The 22,989-nt window shown below is 42.4% G+C and overlaps 1 protein-coding gene across 1 annotated transcript in view; it reads left to right on the top strand.

Annotated features, from left to right (window-relative positions):
* Positions 1–22,989, top strand: part of LOC144754159 (E3 ubiquitin-protein ligase TRIM39-like) — a 78,865-nt gene that overhangs the window by 30,037 nt on the left and 25,839 nt on the right. The window contains exon 4 of the mRNA XM_078641741.1: positions 2,990–3,012. Within this exon, the coding sequence (XP_078497867.1) occupies positions 2,990–3,012 (23 nt within the window). The remainder of the gene's footprint in view (positions 1–2,989; positions 3,013–22,989) is intronic.

The following is a 22,989-nucleotide window of genomic DNA, read 5'->3' as shown; positions in this document are numbered from 1 at the left end:
TGACTAACTGACAGAGAGAGGGAGAGAGAGAGACTGACAGACTGACTGACTGTGAGAGACTGAATGACAGAGAGAGAGAGAGAGAGAGACTGACTGACTGACTGACTGAGAGAGAGAGAGAGAGAGAGAGAGAGAGAGAGAGAATGTAATGGAATTGGGGTCACAGTGTGTATGAAGCTATGCAATGCCTCTTAAGATTGCTATTGTCTACTAATAAAAATGTATTATCAAAATGTGCTCTTTGTAGTTACATCTGCTTTTGAAATACTGCATTGTCGCTTTGTCTAATGTTTTAAAACGGAAACGAGAAGGAGCAGTGGATGCACTTTTGTCAAAACTGAACGATGAGTGGGCCCGATGTTGTATATCATGACAGGAGTCTGCATCAGGAAACCCACCTAAACTTGGGCAAACTTCCCTGGCGTACTGATGGCAGGGACCCTCTAATGAATGAATCACCACATATGATAGCCTGCTGGCAGACTAAGCCCAACCTTTAACTCCACCATCCAGTGTTACTTACAACGGCTGGATTGGTGACAGTGGCGTAACAATAGCCCCGCATCCTCTGCAGTATGGCACGTCGCTGGCCTGAGAGCTCTAGACTGGCACGGAGGTTGGGAGGGGGGCCCCCTCCATGTGGTTTGCAGGGGGTCCCCCTCAAGTTTCGTTACACAACTGCTCCAGATACCTGCAAGTTGCTCTTGTGTGTAGCCCAGGCTTCAAAATTAGACGTTTTTGCTTGGTTGAATTAATATATATGTTCACTAAAATTCTGAAGCCTGTATTTGAGATGAATATGTATTGAGTTTCAGAACTCATGGACTGATCTTTTGAGGAAAAATTGATTTCTAAAATATATTTAAAGCTGTTATTTGAGTGATCAATCCTGTAGCTTTAGAGAGACGTATTATTAATATTATTACCATGGGCCGGGGGCATTGCACCTATGGCCGGCATGTATTACTCATGCAGCTGTGGAGAGACGTATTATTAATATTATTACCGGGGGCATTGCACCTATGGCTGTCATGTATTACTGATGCAGCTTTGAAGAGACGTATTATTAATACTATTACCCTGGGTCGGGGGCATTGCACCCGTGGCTGTCATGTATTACTCATGCAGCTTTGGAGAGACGCATTATTAATACTATTACCCGGCAGCATTGCAACTATGTCCGTCATGTATTACTCATGCAGGTTTGGAGAGACGTATTATTAATATTATTACCATGGTTCGGGGGCATTGCACCTATGGCCGTCTTGTATTACTCATGCAGAGGCATTTCAAATTGCTTGTAATCGTGCACGGGACGACCACTACTGTAATCTTGTTCGTCGTGGTCACCATTACAACACAAATAATAGTATCTCGGGAGCTTTTCTTTGATCATAAGTGGCTCTTATTACAGAAAAGGTTGAAGACCCCAGAAATGGACAATTCACAGATGTGGGGAGCAGTACCTTCAAAGATGATAGAATTTCAGAGAAACATGTAAATAGAAACAATATATTCTTGTTATATATAAAAAATTAAATGTTTACTAGAAAGATGTTTTCTTTGACACATTCTGAATCATATTGAACGTAAAACACCATTTACATCATAGATGGTCATGAATTACTATAGTAGTCCTATGTTCAGCTCTTCCTAAAAGCTCTGATGTCACAGAGTATTTCATCACAAATGCTGGTCCTCTGAGAGTGGTCATCAAGGTGTAGTCATTTGCTGTGAATCAATAAACCACTACAACGCACACAGATTTCACAGTTGTAAATATTGATCTGAAAGTGCTTCACAATTATTTCTTTAATAGTTTATATTCTCTCTTAGAGTTATTCTCTATCTTTGATGAGGACACTTTCCATTTGCCAGCTGTGAACCTGGCGTCCCCCTCTAAACCGTGCGTTTGAGTCCTTATACTGACATGAACTTAGCCATGTCACATGCGGGTCATAGCAACTTGTCATAAAAAGTCCAATATTCCAAATCCTTTGCTCATACCTGTTTCTTTTTTAAACTTGAATAGAGGGTCTCCCTTCTCAGCCTCTTCACTCCAGTAGCTCACCCCATGCTGGGATGAATTGATCCAGTAATTGGCGGGAGCTTCACACAAGCAGATCCTTCAAAAATCCATAACTGCCAAGAGGTGGTCACAGGTCTTTGTTCTTCCTGGGCAGCTGTGATCTCATTTCCTAGATGACTTCCACTTACACGCACTCCTCTAATACCCCTTCTTCTTGTACCTCCTCCTGCAGGGCACCTTCTAGCTCCCCCCTTCTTCTTGTACCTCTTCCTGCGGGGCACCCTTCTACCCCTTCGGCTCTTAACTACTCCTTCATGGCACTCTTTTAGTAATGCTTCTCTTTGTACCTTACTCTTCTGAAGAACACTCTTCCAGTATCCCTCCTGTTCATACTTCCTCCTGCAACGCCTGTTACCTGTAATGCTATTAGTATAATAAAACATGGCACACTAGGATCTACAACAAGGACTTCTGGCAGATTATTCACTGTTAATGTAATAAAGTGGCAGAAAACGAAGGTGGAGCACAACTCTCATAGGGGTGACCTGCCTCTGTCTTCTTGGCATTGATTTTACTACCTCTGAAGCCAGGGGTCACACAAGCAGTGCCAGGGGTCACAAGGGGCAATCCAGGAGTCGCAGCTGCTGCCCCTGGCAAGCCCTAAATGATGTCCATACATGTGACCCTGTTGAGAACATGATACAATGTGTCAAGTGAATGACTCTGTTCTGTGTCATTACCATTCAGAATATCAGTTTCTGTTATGTCATGTGGTCTCATTCTGAATGTCACATTCTATGCTTGGTCATGCGATGCCACAGAATGTGCCGTGTCATGTGACCCCAGCCACTGTTTTCTAATTGTAGATAGATCGAAGTGTTTCACTTCTAAAAATGCTGCCATAACTTTAACATCTTCTCTGGAAACTGATTTCCCTGTGTTTGTGTCTCTGTTTTGCAGGATGTCAGAAGCACCCTGAGCAGGTAAGGCTGGTTTATTATCCTCCTCTCAGTGTGTAAGGAGCAGGTCTCACTGCTGCAGTGTTTAAATGCCACTACTAAGCTCACACAAAGTGCCAGGAAGCTTTCAGAGCCTCATAAAATCACTTTGTATCCTCAAAAAAACCTTAAGTCCTCAGAAAATACCTTTGATTCCTCTGAAAACTCCCTTGTATCATCAGGAAATGCTCTTACATTTTCATAAATCCTTATGAGTCATCAGAAAACTCCTTTGAGTCTTGAAATAATTGCTACAGAAATGAGCTGCTGTCCTCACAAAACATATTTGTATCTATAAATCCTGCCTGAAGTCCTCAGAAGAGTACCCTGAACACACAGAAAACGAATGCACATTCTGGAAACTTTCCTTGGTTTCCTCATTTAGGAATTGTGGAAAAACGAATTCTAAGTTTCCTAACTACGATGGCAGTCTTCAAAACATCCCTTCAGTGCTTCCAAACAGCATTGAAATGTAATTAAAGCCATGTTCAGGCCTCATTCTTTAGTAAATTCCCTCCAATTAGAGGTTGCGTCCATTTCTCATAAACTTCATTGTAATCCTCAGATCTGCTCCTACTCCTAAAAAAAATCTCTCTCCGGTCTGCAGTGACCTCCCTCCAGTCCGTAGCATCCTCTTGACTCTTCAGAAGCCTCATTTCAACCCTCAACCCTCTGCCCAGGTCCCTGATCACTCATTCCAGGCACCACATCCTTCTTCAAGTCCTCCCAGACCTCCATGTGTGTCTTGTAAATCTTCATTTCAATCATCCTTTTCTTTTACGTATCATTTTTGCTAAAAATACAGATTCAAACAATAAACATCAGTGGCTCAGCGTTCATTGAAAACATGGGGTGTGGTTCGGGGACATCAGATCATTGGTATTTTTCATTTCTGAAATAAGATAAAGAGACCTTTCTTTACAACGATTGCACCGTGGTCACACCATTGGCGAGGCCGTCTGTCCACACATGTCTCTGTTCCTGTTGGATGAGGGGGGAGGCTGACCCTATCCCTCTGAGTCACCTTCCCTCACCTGCAGAGACTGCCCCCCCCACATCTTAGTTTCCTGTGGAGTCTCTCCATTCCTGAGGGATCCCTCCATGGGCATCATGTCAATCCTTGAACCTGTAAGTAAGTTTCCAAACCTTCCCCATGAGGTGACACTCACATATGTGCTGCTTGTTGACTGGCTGGTCTTGTTAGCTCATTATTAACAGAACTCAGTGAGACATTGTACTTCTCAGCGATGTATTCTGTTGTGTAGCTAACAAAGCAGTCTCCTCAAAGCCTGTACGGATACACGCCCTCTGGATCACTTAACGAAACAATTAAAGATGACGGTGACCACATAAAATAATTGCACGTGTTTTCAACAAGGAATGTGCGGCCTGGCTGTTTGTCTGTTGTGACCCAAAAAGGTGCAAGGTGAAGAAGATTGAGCGGCATGTGACGAATAAAATGTTTATTGTTGGCCAACATTTATATGTGAAAAAGATTTAAAATATAGAATGAGTGTGTCTCCTAGAGATTTTAGTCGTGAAGCGAGAGTCCAAGTCTTGCTGCTCTGATGCAGTTTTCTTCCCCTATGAGAGCCTTGCGCTCAGCAGACTTGAATCTGGTGTCCACACCCCGTCACAGAAGAGCCAGAAGGGGCAACATTCTTTCCATGTCCTTGCCCCAGCCCTATGGAACTCTTTGCCATCTTCGCTAAGAAAGATTCTAAGCCACTTACGTTTTCAGAAGCGACTGAAGACCTGGTTGTTCTCCTCTTTAGCCTGCCTTCCTCTTCTGCTGTCTTCTTACCTGTGACCAGCACCGGGAAACCCCCTTCTGGTTACAGCCGTGCACTTAAGACACCTTTTTAACATCATATGACATTCCTGAGTATACCTGCACGGCCACATGGCCCACTTTCCTCCTGTGCAACGCAACAGCTTTAGGAAGCTGCAGTGCGCCTGTACTACTTGGAACCAGGGAGGGCATTTCACGCACATCTGGCGCAACACTTTGAGAGACACACAGCTTGCTCGGAGCTCTGGAGAGAAGGCCAGTGGATGTTGCATTGTGGCACTGAAATTAAAAGTATACAAGAACCAGTTTTGCAGGCCTAAGCAGTTTTTATTTTATCAATGATGTCACCCGAACTGAATGAATGGGCCCAGATCCAAGGGGGACCTCAGGCTTCTGAAATGGCCTGAACCATGGTACTGCGCATGCGCATTAGCGCCATCAGTATGGGCCAATTGCACTCTTGCATCGCCAAGGCAGGATCACAGTTTGATTATCTTGAAGGTGGCAGCCTTCTGATGATGAGATCAGGTCATTCCTGACATATGATAATGTTAATATGTGACTAGTGTGTTCATGAGGTTATCACCCAGTTTTGTTTATTTGCTTGTCTAGATACCTTTGATGGCTAGCTGGAGTATATCTTTGGTGTTCATGGCAATCACAATGTCTTCCAGGGACAATGGGAAGAGCCCTGATCAATCCATCACCATCATGTCCTACTCCTCTGTATCAAAAGCACATGCCTCTTCTTCACTGGTTGCCAGCGTGACTGTCTCACCTGCTAATCTCAGGGTTGTTGAATCTTTGTGGGAAAGCATCCTCCCGTGGCTGGTGGATCCACTTTTATATCCTGGGGAGAGGCTTGGAGGCCGACCCCTGAAACAATGGAGCTAGAGACGTATAGTCCATGCAGTCAGAGACTGTCTGCATCCCCAATGGATTGTAATGGCCTCCCGGTCCATCTGAGAGTAGCATTGGTTCATGTCTGTCAAAGCTCTGCTGGTACAGCCCCCTGGAGCCCACACCCCACATCCACCCCAGCTCTGAGTCTATGGCAGGGTAGAAATAGGGGTATGTCCTTTCAGCTGACAGGCCATGAATCAATCAGGATTTGTAGAGCGCGGCTCCTACACCCGTGAGGGTCTCGAGGAGTATCATTTTGATGCTTCCAGTTCTCCGATTGGTTGAACATCCAAGTTTTGAGGTCCTTCCTGAGTTGCTGGAGTGATGGTGAGGCTCTGAGGTGCTGGGGGAGGTCGTTTCAGATCTTGGCTGCCAAATGGGAGAACGAGCAGCCTCCCCTGTTAGTCCGGCGGATGCAACAGGTGGCAGCGAGGGATCCGGGTCTGAGTTTCCTGGTGGGCTGGTGAAAGGTCATGCGTTGGTTGTGTGATGCCGTGTATGACTTGTATTGTACTGGTATCTCTTCATGACTCGTAACCATTGGGGTTTCCTGGGGTGAGGGGTTATGTGCGTCCGTCTGGGGAGGTCGAGGATGAGCCTGGCCGCTGTGTACCAACCAGTGGGTACGGGCTAGACCCAGTGCCTCGGAGGGCAGCTCCCGCCCATTTTGCCAAGAGGCACAAGACCAGATGCCGCTTGTGGGGCCACCTCCATCAGGGGAGGACGGCTTGATGCTGCAAGATATCATGGCCTTGATCCAGGGGATAAAGTTCTCGCTGGAAACACTTATGGACTTGGTCACGAATGAGGTATCCCTAATGAGGGCGGATCTGCGGAATATGAGCTCATGAGGGAAGGAAATAGAAGACACTTCCACCGCTCTCGGCCTAGACACTAAGACCCTCAAAAGCCAAGTTCACGATCTATGAAAGGATAATGCCCCAATGGAGGCCTGAGTGGAGGACTTTGAACACAACAACATACCTATACTGGGGGTTCCGGTGCACGCAGGGGAGCCTGCAGTAGACCTCTTTGTTGAAGATCTAGTGACCAGGGAACTATAGCCTCGAGGCCTGTCTAAATACTTTTTGGTGCAACGGTCCCACCGATTCCGGGGGGTCAGCCCCATGACCTATCATAGCCTGAATTTTTAACTTCAGAGACCGGATCGTGATATTACAAACTGCCCGCATGGCACCCCCAGTGACTTGTGAGAATGCACAAATGAAATGTTTTCAGGACTTAACGCTCAAAGTTCAGAGACAACACCGCAGCTTTCTCGAAGTCCAAAAAGCATTGAGGGACAACGCTATTAAGTGTGCAATGCTCTTCCCGGCTTAATTACGAGTGGAAGCAGAGGGAATAACATTGTTTTTCACATCCCCAGCAGAGTCCTGGGTGGGGTTGGATGGTTGGAGAACTGTCGCCAAGCAGGGAGCTATAAACTGGCATGGATGACGATGATGCAGTTCAGGAGATTCATCAGGACAACAGACCCGGGAAAACACATCAAGAGGAACCAAGGAACCTCCTGAACACGATCCATAAACAGAACGCACAGAGCTGTTTTGGGCTATTTTCGCACTATGAGACGTCTCACACGGTGACATGGAACTGTGTGTGGCACAGGCCAGGTTTGAAGCACAGACCCCAGACTACTGAGATATGGGTGGCAGGGAACCTATGAAGATGGCTGGAATATATAGATGCAATGGGATGATAGACGAAAATTCTATTTAAATGTTTTGCACTACTGTGGGATATCGTTGTGCTCTTTGGTACTAGTTATGAGAGAGGCCGGGGGTGCAGTTCGTTGGGTGGTCCACAGTTTCTTTACTTGTTTCATGTTGGGGTGGGGTGATGGCCACTCTGCAGAGTTTGGTGACAGGCCGTTTTGAGTTTGCCGTGCAGGGAGGCCGGATGGAGAGTTTCAACATTTGGGGGGGAGGGAGGGAAGGCAATGGGTTGTGTTGAATTTAATGTTATTTCTCTTGATGATGTGCTCCACACATATTGTAAGGTAGAGACTACACAGTGTTATGTATATACGGACAGGCCCGGCCCCGCATGGCTACCGACCACCCTCGGCCCCAGGAATGACGATGCGAACAGTCTCTGATATCTGCATCCTATCCTGGAATGTGAACGGATTGGGAGACAGAATCAAGCGGGGGTAGTGCTGCAATATGTTAAACGGCATTCACCTGATGGTGGTCCTCCTACAAGGAGATGTATCTGATGGGTAACACTTGCAAAGCCCTAGACGGCAGGGGTCACAAGTTGGTGATACATGCAGGTTTCACGACAAGCTCTAGAGCAGTAGGCATTCTATTAAAAAAACAGTGAAGCAATCCCCCTACAATACACTACATAGATACACAGCCCTCTCTGGGATATGGGAGGGGGAACCAATAAATATCCTATCAGTGTATATTCCACTGGCCTTACACAGCATCACTCTTCTGGTCTTGGGTGAACTCCTATTAGAGGGTGACTTTAATATGACCATGCATTATTCACTTGACCGTCAACCCCCACGCCGCGAGACCACTTCCCGCACACATTTGATGGACTCTTTACAGCAATGGGGTTGGTAGATGTATGGCGCACAAACAATCCCATCACTCAGAATTTTACATTTCACTCGGAGGCTCATGAGCATCTCTCCCGTATTGCCCTCTTACTCACTTTGGCTCATCACGTTGTCCCGTCTTCCGAGAGATGCATCATTTGGCTAAGGGGATATCTGACTACTTACCTATTTGGGCTATATATATGGCATTGCTAAATGAAGCAAACACAAGGAGATGTTGGACTGAGCGCCAAATCATTTCAGACACTCACCCTCAGTCACAGATCTGGGATGAATCCATCGTCATTCTTTAGCTCACTTCGCCACCTCAGTTCAGACCCATCTATATGCAAATCAGTCTTGACCCTGTGCCTCATGGGAACAGTCCAGCCCGAATTGCCAAGCCAGGTCTTCCCTGAACCGGAAACAAGCATCCTGGGACCGGTTTCTGGGTAACACCCATCATCAGTCAGGCTAGCTTTAATTCAGTGGATGGAGGAGTGGGAAGACATACTTTCTCTGTACGCTGATGATATATTATTGTATATAGCAGCCCCACGCGTCTCCCTGAGTCATATACTGGACATATTCACAAACTTCGGTAGATACATGGGATACACCATTAAGTGGTCTAAATGGATGCTATTCGTTCTCTGTGGGTACGCTTCATGACAAGACAGGAGATGTGAAGCAAAGGTAGATTCTGATGGCTTCCGATATTTGGTATCTATGTCACCACGGATGTATGACGTTACCACGCGGTACATCACAACGCGGTACATCACAACGCAGCTTTTACAATGCAAGTCGTTACCACGACTTGCGCTGTAGGGTGCTGGATTTAGGAATAGTATGATTTACTATTCCAACTCCAGCCTACGTACAGTAGGGAAGGTGTTGGAATAGTAAATCACACTATTCCTTATTCTAGATCGCCCTCCAGTGCAAGTCGTGGTAACGACTTGCGTTGTAAAATCTGCGTTGTGATGGCACTGCGGTGTTTTGAGCGTGTAGTAAAGGTTGTTTCCCATCACCACCAATCCTGACTCATTCTATGACAATAATCTCCAGGCTCCCCTACAGCATCTCACGTTTGCCACTGGAGGGTCCTGCCCCTGTCCCTTCTTGGATGAGCTGCTTTGTTCAAGATGATGGCACTGCAGCAGTTCCTTTACGTGTGCAAAATACACCATTCCCAGTCCCCGACACCTACTCCAGGACTAAAGAGACTAAATTAGGGAACTTGTTTTGGGACGGGGTAACCCTCATTTAGCCCTCTAAAAACTGACACGTGACTTGTATGACGGTGGTGTTACGTTGCCCGACATCCACAGATATTACCAGGCAGCACAGCTCACCACTGTTAACCAATGGCTACATCGTCCTCCAGACAACACGGCATATCTTATGTACCGTTATGTGTTACAGCCACATGGATACGCATGAGCACTGTACACCTCCCCAAGATATATGATCCTTACGGGACCCACAGCTCTTTCGGTCCAACTGTGGCCACAACTCTTAAAACACTGGACTGAGAGGGTAGGATCACCCAGCCAACACCACTATGGGACTCAGGAATACTGGGTATATTAGGCTGAAGACACGGCTTTGATAAATGGGACCTGATGGGTATCTCCAGGTTGGGAGATCTATGGAGGGATGGAACAGTGTTGCTGTTTCCTGATTTATAGCGTGAATATTAGCTCGTCGACCCAGAAACCTTCCGATACCTTCATGTCCGCCACACTTTAATGGCAGTGGTCCCTAAAGGGGAGCTCCTCCCTGAAGCATCCCCGTTAGAAAACAGACCATTAGATGACTACATGGTATGCAAAGCGATCTCCTTAACGTATAAAATACGACTTAACAGTGCATCAGACACATTGCTTCAGCTCCGGCAACATTGGTACTGACATAGGAGACTTAGAGGATGAGTACTGGCTGATAGCCCTAGCCTCTCCCAAAGAGGTGGCGATCAGATCATGATTTTGTCTGGTGCAACTCAAGATACTACACAGGACCTATGTCTTTTGCAATACATTGGTAAAAATGGGCAGGAGACCTGATTCAGCTTGGTTGAGTGGGTGTGGGGGAAGAGGGCACCTCTTACCATATACTCTGGGACTGTCCAGCAATATAGACTTATTAGACCTTTCTTAGAGTTTTCCCCTTTTGTAGGAAGGAGAACAGCCCATTTCTCAGCAAGATAGAGGTATAATCATAGGACGTTAGGATTAACTTCGCCATATCTTGGTCGAAGTCCAGTCTACTGACATCTCTTACAGAACTGAGCCTTTCTGATACCTTTGGCGGGTCGGGAGTAATCCATTTCTTACAGATTTCCTTTCTTGCTATAAATATCAGAAAAAATATAATGTGTATATATATATATATATATATATATATATATATATATATATATATATATTCACTGAAAAAACCATAGGTTATAGACCATATATAGTTAGGAATTAGCATTTACAAAACCTTGAAAATTCACTGAAAAAACCATAGGTTATAGACCATATATAGTTAGGGATTAGCATTTACAAAACCTTATTTTACTCACACAAAACCAATGAAATTCCATATATAGTTAGTTGTACTAACTATATATCACGCACCCGCAATCCACTGCTGATGATGTCACATATTACATCATTCATGACATGGTCAGTGACATCACTGATGACATCACTGATGACATCTCAAATGACATCACTGATGACATCACTGATGACATCTCAAATGACATCACTGATGACATCACTGATGACATCTCATTTGACATTACTGATCACATCACTGATGACATCATTCATGTGATAATACGATGAACCTCTTCAGACTCTAATATAACCTTAGATACACTCAGTGTAAACACAGACTCACAGATTGTCACTCATCCATGAAGTTACACACACACCTAGACAGTCATGCAAACAATCAATCACACCTCCATTTCCTTAACTATACAGTTAAACACACCTTACTTATTCAAACATATACTAAAACATATTTACTCACTTATACAATCCTGGATACAAGTTCACAATGATCCATACAGCCACTCACACATTCACTGGCTCTTATGCACAGTTATTTATATATGTCAACTCTCACATGTACTGTATTTTACATATGTACTTACTTTGACATGTAGCACTGAGATATCTATTCACTCACCAATACAGTCATGCACACAGTCAACCGCCCATACAGCTGTTTCCACATGCACTTTTGAACCCATACATCTATGCACAGAGTCATACACCTCCCAGCCACCCACACACACACTCAGTCTCCCATACAAATGCTTGGGCAACCAATCAATAACCCATATAGTTACTCATATAGCTACTGATCAACACATGCAGCAGTTTACAGAACAACAGACATAATGATGCACAAATTAAGACAGTTTAGTCACTAACCCATGCACTCAGTGAGACACATTTAACCACTCACTCATACAGTCAGTCATGCACCTACTAAATCCTTCATCCAGACACTTATACATCCACTCATTCATAAATATGTAAGACATATTTTAACTTTACAGAAAAATACAGTCACTGGATGTTGTCATCAGTGATGTCATCAGTGATGTCACTGACCATGTCATGAATGATGTAATATGTGACATCATCAGCAGTGGATTGCGGGTGCGTGATATATAGTTAGTACAACTAACTATATATGGAATTTCATTGGTTTTGTGTGAGTAAAATAAGGTTTTGTAAATGCTAATCCCTAACTATATATGGTCTATAACCTATGGTTTTTTCAGTGAATTTTCAAGGTTTTGTAAATGCTAATTCCTAACTATATATGGTCTATAACCTATGGTTTTTTCAGTGAATTTCATTGGTTTTTTAATAGCTAATATCAAAACCTTTACAATGTATTATTCTTTAAATAGAAAAATATTTTTTACATGTTTTTAATACAATTTTTTTTCAATTATTTTTATTGTTTCGCTCCCGGTACGCGAACCGGTTAGCTTCCCGTTAGCTCAATCCGGAGGCGCGACCCGGTCCGCGAACCGGTAAACGTTCCTTTTGCGCACCTCTCGCGTTAGAAAACAACATCGTGACGCGTCGCGTCAGCATGACGTTTCGCGTTCTCGCGTAATACGTCATATTACGTGCTACGTTCGCGTACCCGGAAGCGCAGCGGTACGCGAACCGGAAGCGATCCGCGGCGCGGCGCCGACCGCGTAACGTAAACACAGCAGGTCATGTGACTCGGTAATAACACTTTTCATTGGTTCATTTCACTTTTGGTTTCCTAATGATGTAATACTAGGTCATGTGATCTAAAATGAACACTTTTCATTGGTTTAGAACTTTTGCTTTTCCCAAATGATGAAAACCCCTCCTTCTTTCCTCACTCTGACTTTCATCTTGGTGAGAGAAAGACCCTTTATTTACACTTTGACATGGCTTCATTAGTAGCTTCAGCTGGTGCTAACCCACCACCTCCACCAAATCCAAGAAAGAGAGGACCACCTGCAGAAGTAATTTTGCAAGAAGAGGAAGAACAGGAAGAGGAGGAAGAGGAGGAAGAGCCAAGGTTTTTGCCAGAGGAGCCCAGGAGGTACAATCGAAAGGAGAATTACATTTGGCAATTCTATAGAATTCCTGAGGGGCAAAAAAATGTGAATGCACGCTACGTGTTTTGCCGTATATGCGGTGATAGATTGTCAAGGGGAACTGAAAAAAAATACAGTTACGGCAATCACACTATGCATCGGCATATGAGTAGGTGGCACCCAAATAATTATAGTGCTGCCCAGCTACGTGATGAGCAACAAAATCCCCTCCCAATGGCAAGAAGATCGGTTGTTCCAGAGGTGTCGGGACCAGAGGCGAGGGAGATGATCCCAAACATCCAAATGTTGTTTGGGCACGTGAAGCAAGTGTGCGTGCACTGTGGCGATTTCATCTGCTACAGGGAAAGTAGCATCATTTTGATTATGAGAGCTATTCAAAATCATGTTAATGTTTGTCCGAGACGCCCCAAAGAATACATTCTTTTTTTTTGTTGCTCCTGTTGAGCCCTTTACAATGGATCGTTTTTGTTTCCCCCCCCCCCCCCAAAAAAACCAAAAAAAAATTAAAAACGTTCAGAAAATACAAAAAAAGTAAAAAAATGTTCAAAAAATACTAAAAAAAATATAAAACAACAAAAACATAAAAAAAAAAGTTCTTTTCAGAACTACCTCCCCATTATAAAAAAATTGGTAGAATATTTAGAACTCTGCCAACCTCTATTTCTCTTAGTTCGCTCCCCGGAGCGCTACCCGGTACGCGTACCGGAAGCTAACCAAAAAAAATATTTTTTAAAAAAAAGAACAGTAAGTATAAGGTAAGCAAACAGACAGTTATGTGAAAAGAAAGACAGCGCTAGGGAGTAAACAAGAGATACTGTTACCTACAATCCACTGCTGATGATGTCACATATTACATCATTCATGACATGGTCAGTAACATCAACAGCAGTGGATTGTGGGTAACAGTATCCTTAGTTTACTCCCTATAGCTGTCTTTCTTTTAACATAACTGTCTGTTTCCTTCCCTTATAGTTACTGTTCTTTTTTTTAAAAATTTTTTTTGATCAGTCATAAACAGTGACATTAATAGAAACAGAGAGAGTGAACAAGAGTGAAGAACTATGGTCCTCCTCAGCCACCCTCAGAAAACCAAGGGGGTCAAGATACATCTACCGTGCCCCCTTCTACCCATTCTGAACATTATTTGCCCTCCATCTTGTATCTTGATTCGACCGAAACACAAAATGGTGGACTCCCGTAACGCTGCTGGTTTGCGAACCGGGCCACTTCCCGGGAAGCGGTCCAAAAAAAAAGGTGGGAAAGTAATTCACAGACACTAAGAGTAATAGAGACGGAGTGAGTGAACAAGACTGAGGAACTATGAGAACAGAGGGACTGAGAAAAAGAGTGGAAGGAGTTGAGTAAGTAGGTAATAGAGAAAGGAATGAGGAAAGTAGCAAAGGCAGGAAACTGAGGGTTAAAGAAGTGAAGCAGTGGATCTAATAGTAGGTGAATGTGATAGAAATGTAACGAAAAGAGTACAACTATTTACCTTATAATTGCCGTTAAATTAATCACTTTTTATTTTTATACTTTCAATCTGTGAAAGAGAGAACCAACATTTGAAAAATATTAAAACATGTATTTAAAAATTACAAAAGACAAGGGAAAAGATTGAAGGACAAATAGTTTTTCAACAACTTTGACACTGACAGAAGCTTCTGCTTCTCCAGGTCCCCTACACAATCCTAAAGATATACATTTTAAACTAACAGTATCTTGATGCAGATGAAGTGAGGCCTATCTTAAAACATGGTGCATCTTTTGCATTGCTCTTGTTTCAGAAAAGTGTCGCTTCAGGATGCCAATAACATGTCTCCTATCCAGAGATTTGTTTGAGGTGAGGCCTACTCAGAGTTCAAGATGAGATTTACACTTGTTGAAGTGTACAGAGGAGATAATATCTGTGAAAGTCTACCAATGAAGTGAGTCATGTCCACTGCACTCTTCAACAAAGTAGAAACCTCCTATGTTTCCCTGGACAGACCTAAACTTGATCTGCACAATGTGATTCATAATGATAGGAAACACAGGTGATGTAATTGAAATATGTGCAATTTATTTTGCTCATTTCACAATCACATCACTTGTGTTTCCTTTGCTTAGGTATCTCATTGTGCAGATGTAGTCCAGCATATGAAAGAATACGTAGAAGTGCAGCACTGCATGCAATAACTTTGACACTTACAGAAGCCTCACCTTCTCCATGCCTCCTACACAGTTCTACATATACATCATAAATGCAAACAGTACAGAATTAATTATACATGTTAAATGGTTTATTTTTGCTGTTCTCAGAATGTATCAAAATTCACTAAAAACAGTGACTTGAAGGTATTCATCATGTAACAGCGGGGGAAAAAAACACAATCAAAATGATTGTGTTTAAAAAACACATACAACATCAGAAATCAAAATTCAGAACTCCTTAAAGTTAACTTACTTTCCATGACGTCCAAGGATGTCCTATGAACAGCTTACACTCTTTTGTGCTGTTATTACTTTCAGCCCGCCACTTTCTGAAAGAAAACCTCCATCGTTTTTAAAAACACGTTACATGCAATAAATGACTTCTTGCTCTCTACCACTATTTTCCACAAGGCCAAATCTAGTCAGAGCTATTTATAACTCTTGGATTTCTTGTTAGCCAATCCCATCATTTGGCATTTCCGCAACTTTCAGAATTAAAATGTTGAAGATCATTTTCACAATCCTGGAATAGTAATATCTTCCCCTTCTTGCTCAGTCATGTTCTACATTTCCTATGACACTGATACTGCTTAATATGAAGCAGACTTACACTACCTCTATGACTACTACAATTATTTAATTCTCTACATCACTTTTAATCACAAAGCAATGTAAAACAGTAGACAGCATTGCAGACTTACATTCCCTCTACTCCATGTTTTGATTGGCTGCTTCAATTAGCTTATAAAAAGAAACAGTTTTTCTGAACTCATTCAAAGTGCACATATATCTCCATGATGTCCAGTCCTATGATTAGAAGTTATGTCTCTGAACTACACTTATCCTCAAGGCCAAATTGTGTAGGAGCCATTAGAACTTCTTGAAATTCCACAGAGCACATCCCGAGATTATTTCCCTAAAATTTTGGTTTTAAAAACACCAGGTAAGAGTTTTTAAGGTCATACGGCAATTTTTTTTTGAAAATTAAAACAGAATCATTGCAGAATGACCAGCCATTTCTAGACTTTAAATAAGCTGTGTAATGTCCTGATGTTATTGAAGGGCCGTCATGATATATAATTGCTGTAGTTACAAAAGTCCTTCCTGATATTGACAACTGCGAAGCTACAAAAATTTTTATTAAAGTTGTCAATTTTGTTCCATCAGTCCTACATCGTTGGAACATTAAAATGACGTACTGGCCATATGTTCGTATAAATAATGTGGACATCATTTCAGATTTACATTGGCTACACTCCATGTTGTGATTAGCAGCTTTTACTAGCTTATTAAAGGAGACTGATTTACTGTCTGGCAAAGTTAAATATATAAATCTTTCTGAGTCTACACTAGTAGTACTTGATACCATACAGTTCTCGCAGTCATGCTGCCATTGATAAGAAAGCCCAAACAGCTGATCTACATCTACACCTTCAGCATGTAATACATCAAGCATATACATTAAAAACTCCTGACAATCTTGCTGAATATTTTGAGAGAATTGTGTTTGGCCTGAACATCTATCTAACAGATTTCGAATTTCAGACACACTTTCTATGTTTCTTCTATCAGTGGTACATTTCTCTAACACAGAATTTAACAAACTGCAAAATCTTTGATCAGAATTGACCACAATCTCTTCTTTTACATTTTTTAGAGAAAACAAAACATTAATTACTACATTAGCATAGCAGTTGACACCAGAACTGTTTTCAAACTGAAAACCAACAACATCTTCAACAGAATCCTTTTTGTTTCTGCTTGTAATTTTAGGTTCATTGACTTTTTGTCTTTTTGCTACAACCTCCCCAGTATTGTTCTCATTTCTTCGTTTCCGGCCTACCAGACGTTTCTCAAACAAAGGAAACTGAGGCAAATGTGGCGCATACTCTCTTCTTAACCTATTGTATTCCATAACACAATCTAGATCTGCACAAATGTTTGTGACATCACACTCAATCAAGTACAATCCCGATAAAGTTCTAACTCGTGACAATGCCACATATGCCATACCCTCCTTGAACACAGAACTGCCAATATTCACCAATGCACTGTCTACACTTAAACCTTGCGATTTATGGATTGTCACCGCATATGCCAAGCAAACAGGAAACTGCTTACGGCGAACATATAAGTCTTTTACAAGCAAAAATCTAGCAGAACAACGAGCAATTAGCTGTACTTCCTCAATGCCATCAAATTTAATTTTTAAAAATTCAATTCCATCTCTATTTCTGTATTTCACAAAATCAACAACATTACCCATTGATCCATTTACCAGACCTCTTTCAACATGTAAATTCCTTCTTAAAATTATACGGCAGTTCAAGCACACATTCAGAGTCTTTTCAAAACCTGCAGTTTTAGATATACTCTTCTCTAATGAATCCAATTTTGTTTTCAGATTCTCAGACAAAATAATTGTTGATCCCATATGCTCTACTCTATCAATAGCTTCCAGTTTCACAATCTCTTGCTTTTCTAAATGCAACATTTTGTTGTTAAATTTGGCACATTCTGCAAGAGTTGGCATCAAACATATTCCAGATTTCTTTTCAGTAATTTTCTGAAAAATATTCTCAGGCACAACATCTTGTTCTGGATATAAATTTGACAGTAATCGTGCATTTAAAACTTCTTTCCCATGCTCAGTCACTTTTCCAATTCTAACATCTTGTAGAATAGTCTTGTAAATTTCATTTGAAATTGTCCTTCCAGAGTCCAACACAGAAATCATTGATCCAAATGAGATTGAATTTATGGATGAAACTTGGGACCAAGAACTACTGCAATGTGTACAAGCAGTAGATAACCTCCTTGCAAATGAGGACATTTTACACCCTCAGAGACTACAATGTATATTCCATGATAATTATGAAATTTCTGACAATGAAATGTTAGAAAGTTTAATAAATTATGAAACACAATAAAAAATGCTTAAAAAATAAAAAAAAATAAAAAATAATCAACAAAACCAACAATCAATTAACATACAGCATTTGAAAAGTCTATCATTCATTTTTCATTGCAGTACGCTGCCCAGAACGCTTCCCGGTTCGCGGACCGGGCGCTAACCACGAAAAAAAACAAAAAACATTTTTTTTTTTTTTTGCCCCGCGGGGCCCTTTTAAAACCTCCACATTAAACCTAGGGGGTCAGCGAGGATCTACTATGCCCCCTTATGGTTATTTCCCCCTTTGTTTTGGCCTCCTCTTGTCTCTCGATCCTACCGAGAGACAAGATGGCGGCCGCTCCGGACTGTTTAGAATGTTGACAGACACCGGAGAGCCAATCAGCTTCGCTACGCGAAGTTCCGATACGCGTAAGGTCCGCGAACCGGGGCGCTGCCTGGTCCGCGCTTACAGATATATATCTTTTTTTGAACGTTAATTTCTCAAAATCCACTGCAGCACATATATTGAGACCTACAAAAGGCACATCGGGCTACCAGTCCCTACAATTTTGCCAAGTTTCGTGCAAATCCATTCAGCCGTTCGGGCTAAAAGTGAGGCTAACCGCCCTATGGAAAACTCAATGTTAAAAACACGTTTTGGGACCCCCCTTTTTTCTCGGCCCCCCCTGGACGAACTCCCCCCAAATTTCCAGGGGCTGCTCAGAAACAAAATGTTCCATTTTCCTGAAAATTTCAGCCAATTCCGTCCACAAACGCCAAAGTTATTAGACATAGAATTTTCAAAAATCCCATAGGGAAAAAATCCTAACTATATATACCTACTGGCGACCGCCAGTAGGTAATATGTACAGGTGTATATATATATATATAATAGGATAAGGCGGGGATTACCTTCATTTTTTCAGCCAATAATTTCTTGAAACACCTGACTTACATATCCCCAGCAGAAGGCCAATAACGGGCAGTCCATGAACATGCCATGCGTATATGGTCCGCTTCTACGTCACCGCACTTCTTATATTTTGATAGTTCCAACATGGTCATAGCTAACTTCGCTGGTGACCAATACGCTCTATGGAGAGTCAACAAATGATTCTTTTTAAGTGGTGCTGGTTTGACCAGAGTGTATCACAGATTTAAAGATACTCGCCATAATTGCTCTGTAGCCAGCTCTGGAAGATCCTTTTGCAAGTGCAGGTATGGAACTCCCATTTTCTCATCTGCTGCAGAAATAAACATCCCAAACCACTGGGAAACTTCTTTCTTAGGTTGTTGCTTAGCTCTCACCCACTCAAGAAAATCCTGCACCGAACAGCTCACCTCCGAGAACATTTGGGATGACCGACAGGAACATAGCTGCAGGTAATTAAATTTGGACCCCCCCCCCCCTCCCCCCAACAGGTCAGATATCTCTTGTTATGTGATGAGGGCATCACCCTTCCCGAAGTCTCTCGAGGTGGAAAAGTTGCCATGCTGGGGGGGATAACTAAGTTCATCTTTAAGCTACTCGGGAGTTCAAGGAGAGCCCAAAATTGGTGCCAGGTCCGCTTTGTAATCTATTCCGAGAATTTTCCTAAAGAAGACCCACACCCTCAGGGCTGTTAAGAGTACCTTCAACTTAACTTGTTTAAAAACTTTGGGTCCCCAAACTTAAAGAAAAAACATATTCAAGCCTAAATGCTTCAACATAGCTTCATACAATTGACCCATGTAAGAATTATCTAGCTCTCCAGCCAAGAGCCGGGAATTCTTGAACTGGAAACTGAACAGTCTCATCCAGAGCTTTTTTAATGAGATCTTGGCTCTCCGGGAGGCCCATATAAAGCTTCCGACCCTCCCTTGCAATTTCTGCAAAAGCGTTTTGGGGAAAGGAAGTGGTTTAGTGTTAAAACTAGACAATCACCTTAGGAAGAACCAGCATCTTAATGATGTTCACCCTCCCATAGATACCGAGGGGCAGATTTTCCCACCTTTGAAGGAGATCATCTCTATAATGGTGTTGCTTGAACATGAAAGATCTTTGAAAAACAAGAGACAAGAGGCATTTGGCAAAACAGGAACCGTTAGTTTGATTAAACATAGCGCCCGGAAGAACAGTTACAGGGACAGGGTCAAATTTCAATCAATCTGTAGCAGTCTCATATAAAGTTCATTATTGGCAGGAAAATTATTCTAGCGATCCTTGTATGGTGAGGAATACAATTTGCTGCCTCTGGAGTTCTAAATTATTTTTAATGGATAATCCAGGTGGGCCTCGACCTTGCATGGACACAATGCAGCCAGTGGGTAACGTGTCCAGATGTCTGGCATGGGGAGAGACTGAATGCTGTGTTCTGATTGGCTATATCAGTCAGTCAAACAAGCTTCATTCGACAAATAGTCATAAAAGCACATAAAAATACCTATACTATTTACAATACAAATGTCACACACAGAATATATAAAATAAGCTTGTTTGACCAATGGGAGATTACACAAATCTTGTGGGACAACAATAATTCCTGATTTTCCTGAAGCAATCTCTACTATAACAGTTGATCAATCCTAACGCGGAGCATCTCATTCCTAAAACACTGTGTCTAAGAATTCATGGAAAGTACTATAAATAGGAATTCATACTGTTGGGGAACATTGTATTAAAAAAGCTGAACATAAACATTTAATACCATTAAACCAGAGAAATATATTAACTCATATTACATACACATTTTAAATAGTGATAAATTTCGACCTAATTATCCACATCCACCCAAGATATTTGGCAACTGCTAAGAAGATTGGGGATGTGTTATTAGTACGCAAGATTCTTTCAGCTGTCGGGCTACTTCTCGTCCCCAAGAGTTTACATGTGGGCCTCAACCACACCCTTTGAGGAGTTTCATAAGCTGGGCAGGTGAATACCGTGCACAACTGATTCAGCGCAGGCCAAGCAGCTAGGACACTTATTATCAGAGGTTTTAGTCCACCTTAATGTAAAAGACCTTAAGGGCAGCATTCACGCTCTCAGCGGGAAGTAAAGCTTCCTGTCTAGCGGTTTGGTAACAGTGTCCCAGTATAGTTCAAAACTCGGGGTGAGTTTGAATTCCAAAAATTTTCCTACTAATGAGGTTGAATCACTAACTCTTAGGGCATTTACTACGATCGTCTCCCAATACTTTTCTTTTAAAGCCTTATTTGTTGGAAAACAAGTGGTAATGGGGTCATCCCAAAGCATAGCTATACCAATTTTGGCTAGGATATCTTTGACACCACGTAGCCAACTGATTTTGTGAAAAGTATGTTTTTATGATGTCCATAAAACCCTCGGTGTAAGGTGCCAATTCTGGTGTTGTCCACAATCTACGCAAACGCAACGCAATGCGTTGCTTAGCGGTGTCAAGAAGGGGTTTTCTCCCAAGGTCATAAAACAATGGATACACTGGCGTACTTTGTGAAAGATAAGTGATACCCCTCAAAAACTTGTTTTCTGAAACGCTAAGTTTAGCCCCCCTAGTTCTACACCGTATAGTGCAGAGCTTACTACTTTTGCGTCATATACTTGGAGCACCGGTCTAATAGTTTTCGTAAGAGACCTGTTATGCTCAAGGCGAGGGCCCCCGACAATTGACGATGTTTCAGTGTTGCCATATCAATCTGATGATTCCACTTTAGGTCACTCTGTATGTTTACCCCTAAATAAGTGAACTCCCTAACTTGCTCCATTGGGCGATTATTCATCTGGGAATGTTATAAGGATAAAAATCAATTATTATCCAATGAACAGATGAAATTCATGTGGAGATAACATTGAATAAACTTTGTGATAATTGACAACATCACTTATTGAACTTTATTGATACAGAATTTTGCTAAATGTTTTTTCGTTTCTATTGGTTGTGCTCAGGGAGTCGACGCTTATCCTAAGTACCGCAGACTTTGTATATATATGCCTGCCTGGCTGCACGTACTGTGACTGAATCCCCACTTTTAATGGCCTCCCCGAGAAGAGCTCTTGTCTACATGCAATCTTTATTGTACCAACGGCAAGACTTCTGGTATGTTACTTTCTTTGGCTTATGAGGCTTGATAAAATGAGTTCTCATATGTAAAAAAAGACTGTTGTGGGACTGGGTGATGATGTCCAAACTAATGCTGTTTGAGCATACGCTATCCAGCGTTATTATGGGATGGTCAACTACCTTTGCAATTTTTTCTAGGGACCCTGGATTTTCAACTATGCTCGACCACTTGATTCGTCTCATGTCATTTGTTGGGACTACATCATGGGAGTGTAGTTCAGCCTCTCTACTGGACAATTGCTTGGGCAACCACCAACTTAAAGCTACACACAAAGGATTGTGGCCGCTTTTCAGTCGGTTCCTTACTTCCATATCATCAACGGTGTGCCAGAGTTTCAGACTCACAAGTATGTAGTCGATCCTACTTTTACTAAGGCCGTTATTAAATGTGTTAGACCCTAGCCTATCGTGGGTGGTCCTACCATTTAATGCCCTAAGCCCCTTCTCTTGGCAGATGGAGTTTATCTGTATTACCGGCTCTGTCCATTTCTTTATGGGAGCAAGCTCCAACTTTCGGATTCCCCACTGGGCATCTTCCTCTTTGGTGAGAAACCATTCCTCACTGGCGAGTGGCTCAAACGTTGAGGTAAAATCACCGGCTATAATTATGTTACTTTCTTGGGAGTGGGATTCGAGGAGAATGTCTAAAGCCGCTAAAACTTGAGATCTGCCCGCTCTCGTTCCCCTCACATTGATGTTAAAAAATATCAACTTGTACCCCGTCCAACCATTCGTGCATTATTGGGGCCAATCTCCGGCCGTGCGTACTTTATATACACACGACTCCACCAGAAGCAGATGTAACCTGTTAGTCAGTCCCCCTCTCACTGAGCTGACCATCGCTCATAGAAGACCCAATCCGAGGCACTCCTTGGACTCACATGAAGCACGCTGGTCTCACTGAGCTATCTGCCT

This window comes from Lissotriton helveticus, chromosome 5_1 (assembly GCF_964261635.1).
Source record: "Lissotriton helveticus chromosome 5_1, aLisHel1.1, whole genome shotgun sequence".
In the NCBI taxonomy this organism is placed as follows: domain Eukaryota; kingdom Metazoa; phylum Chordata; class Amphibia; order Caudata; family Salamandridae; genus Lissotriton; species Lissotriton helveticus.
Note: the sequence above shows the minus strand (reverse complement) of the source record. Positions and strands in the feature narration are given on the sequence as shown.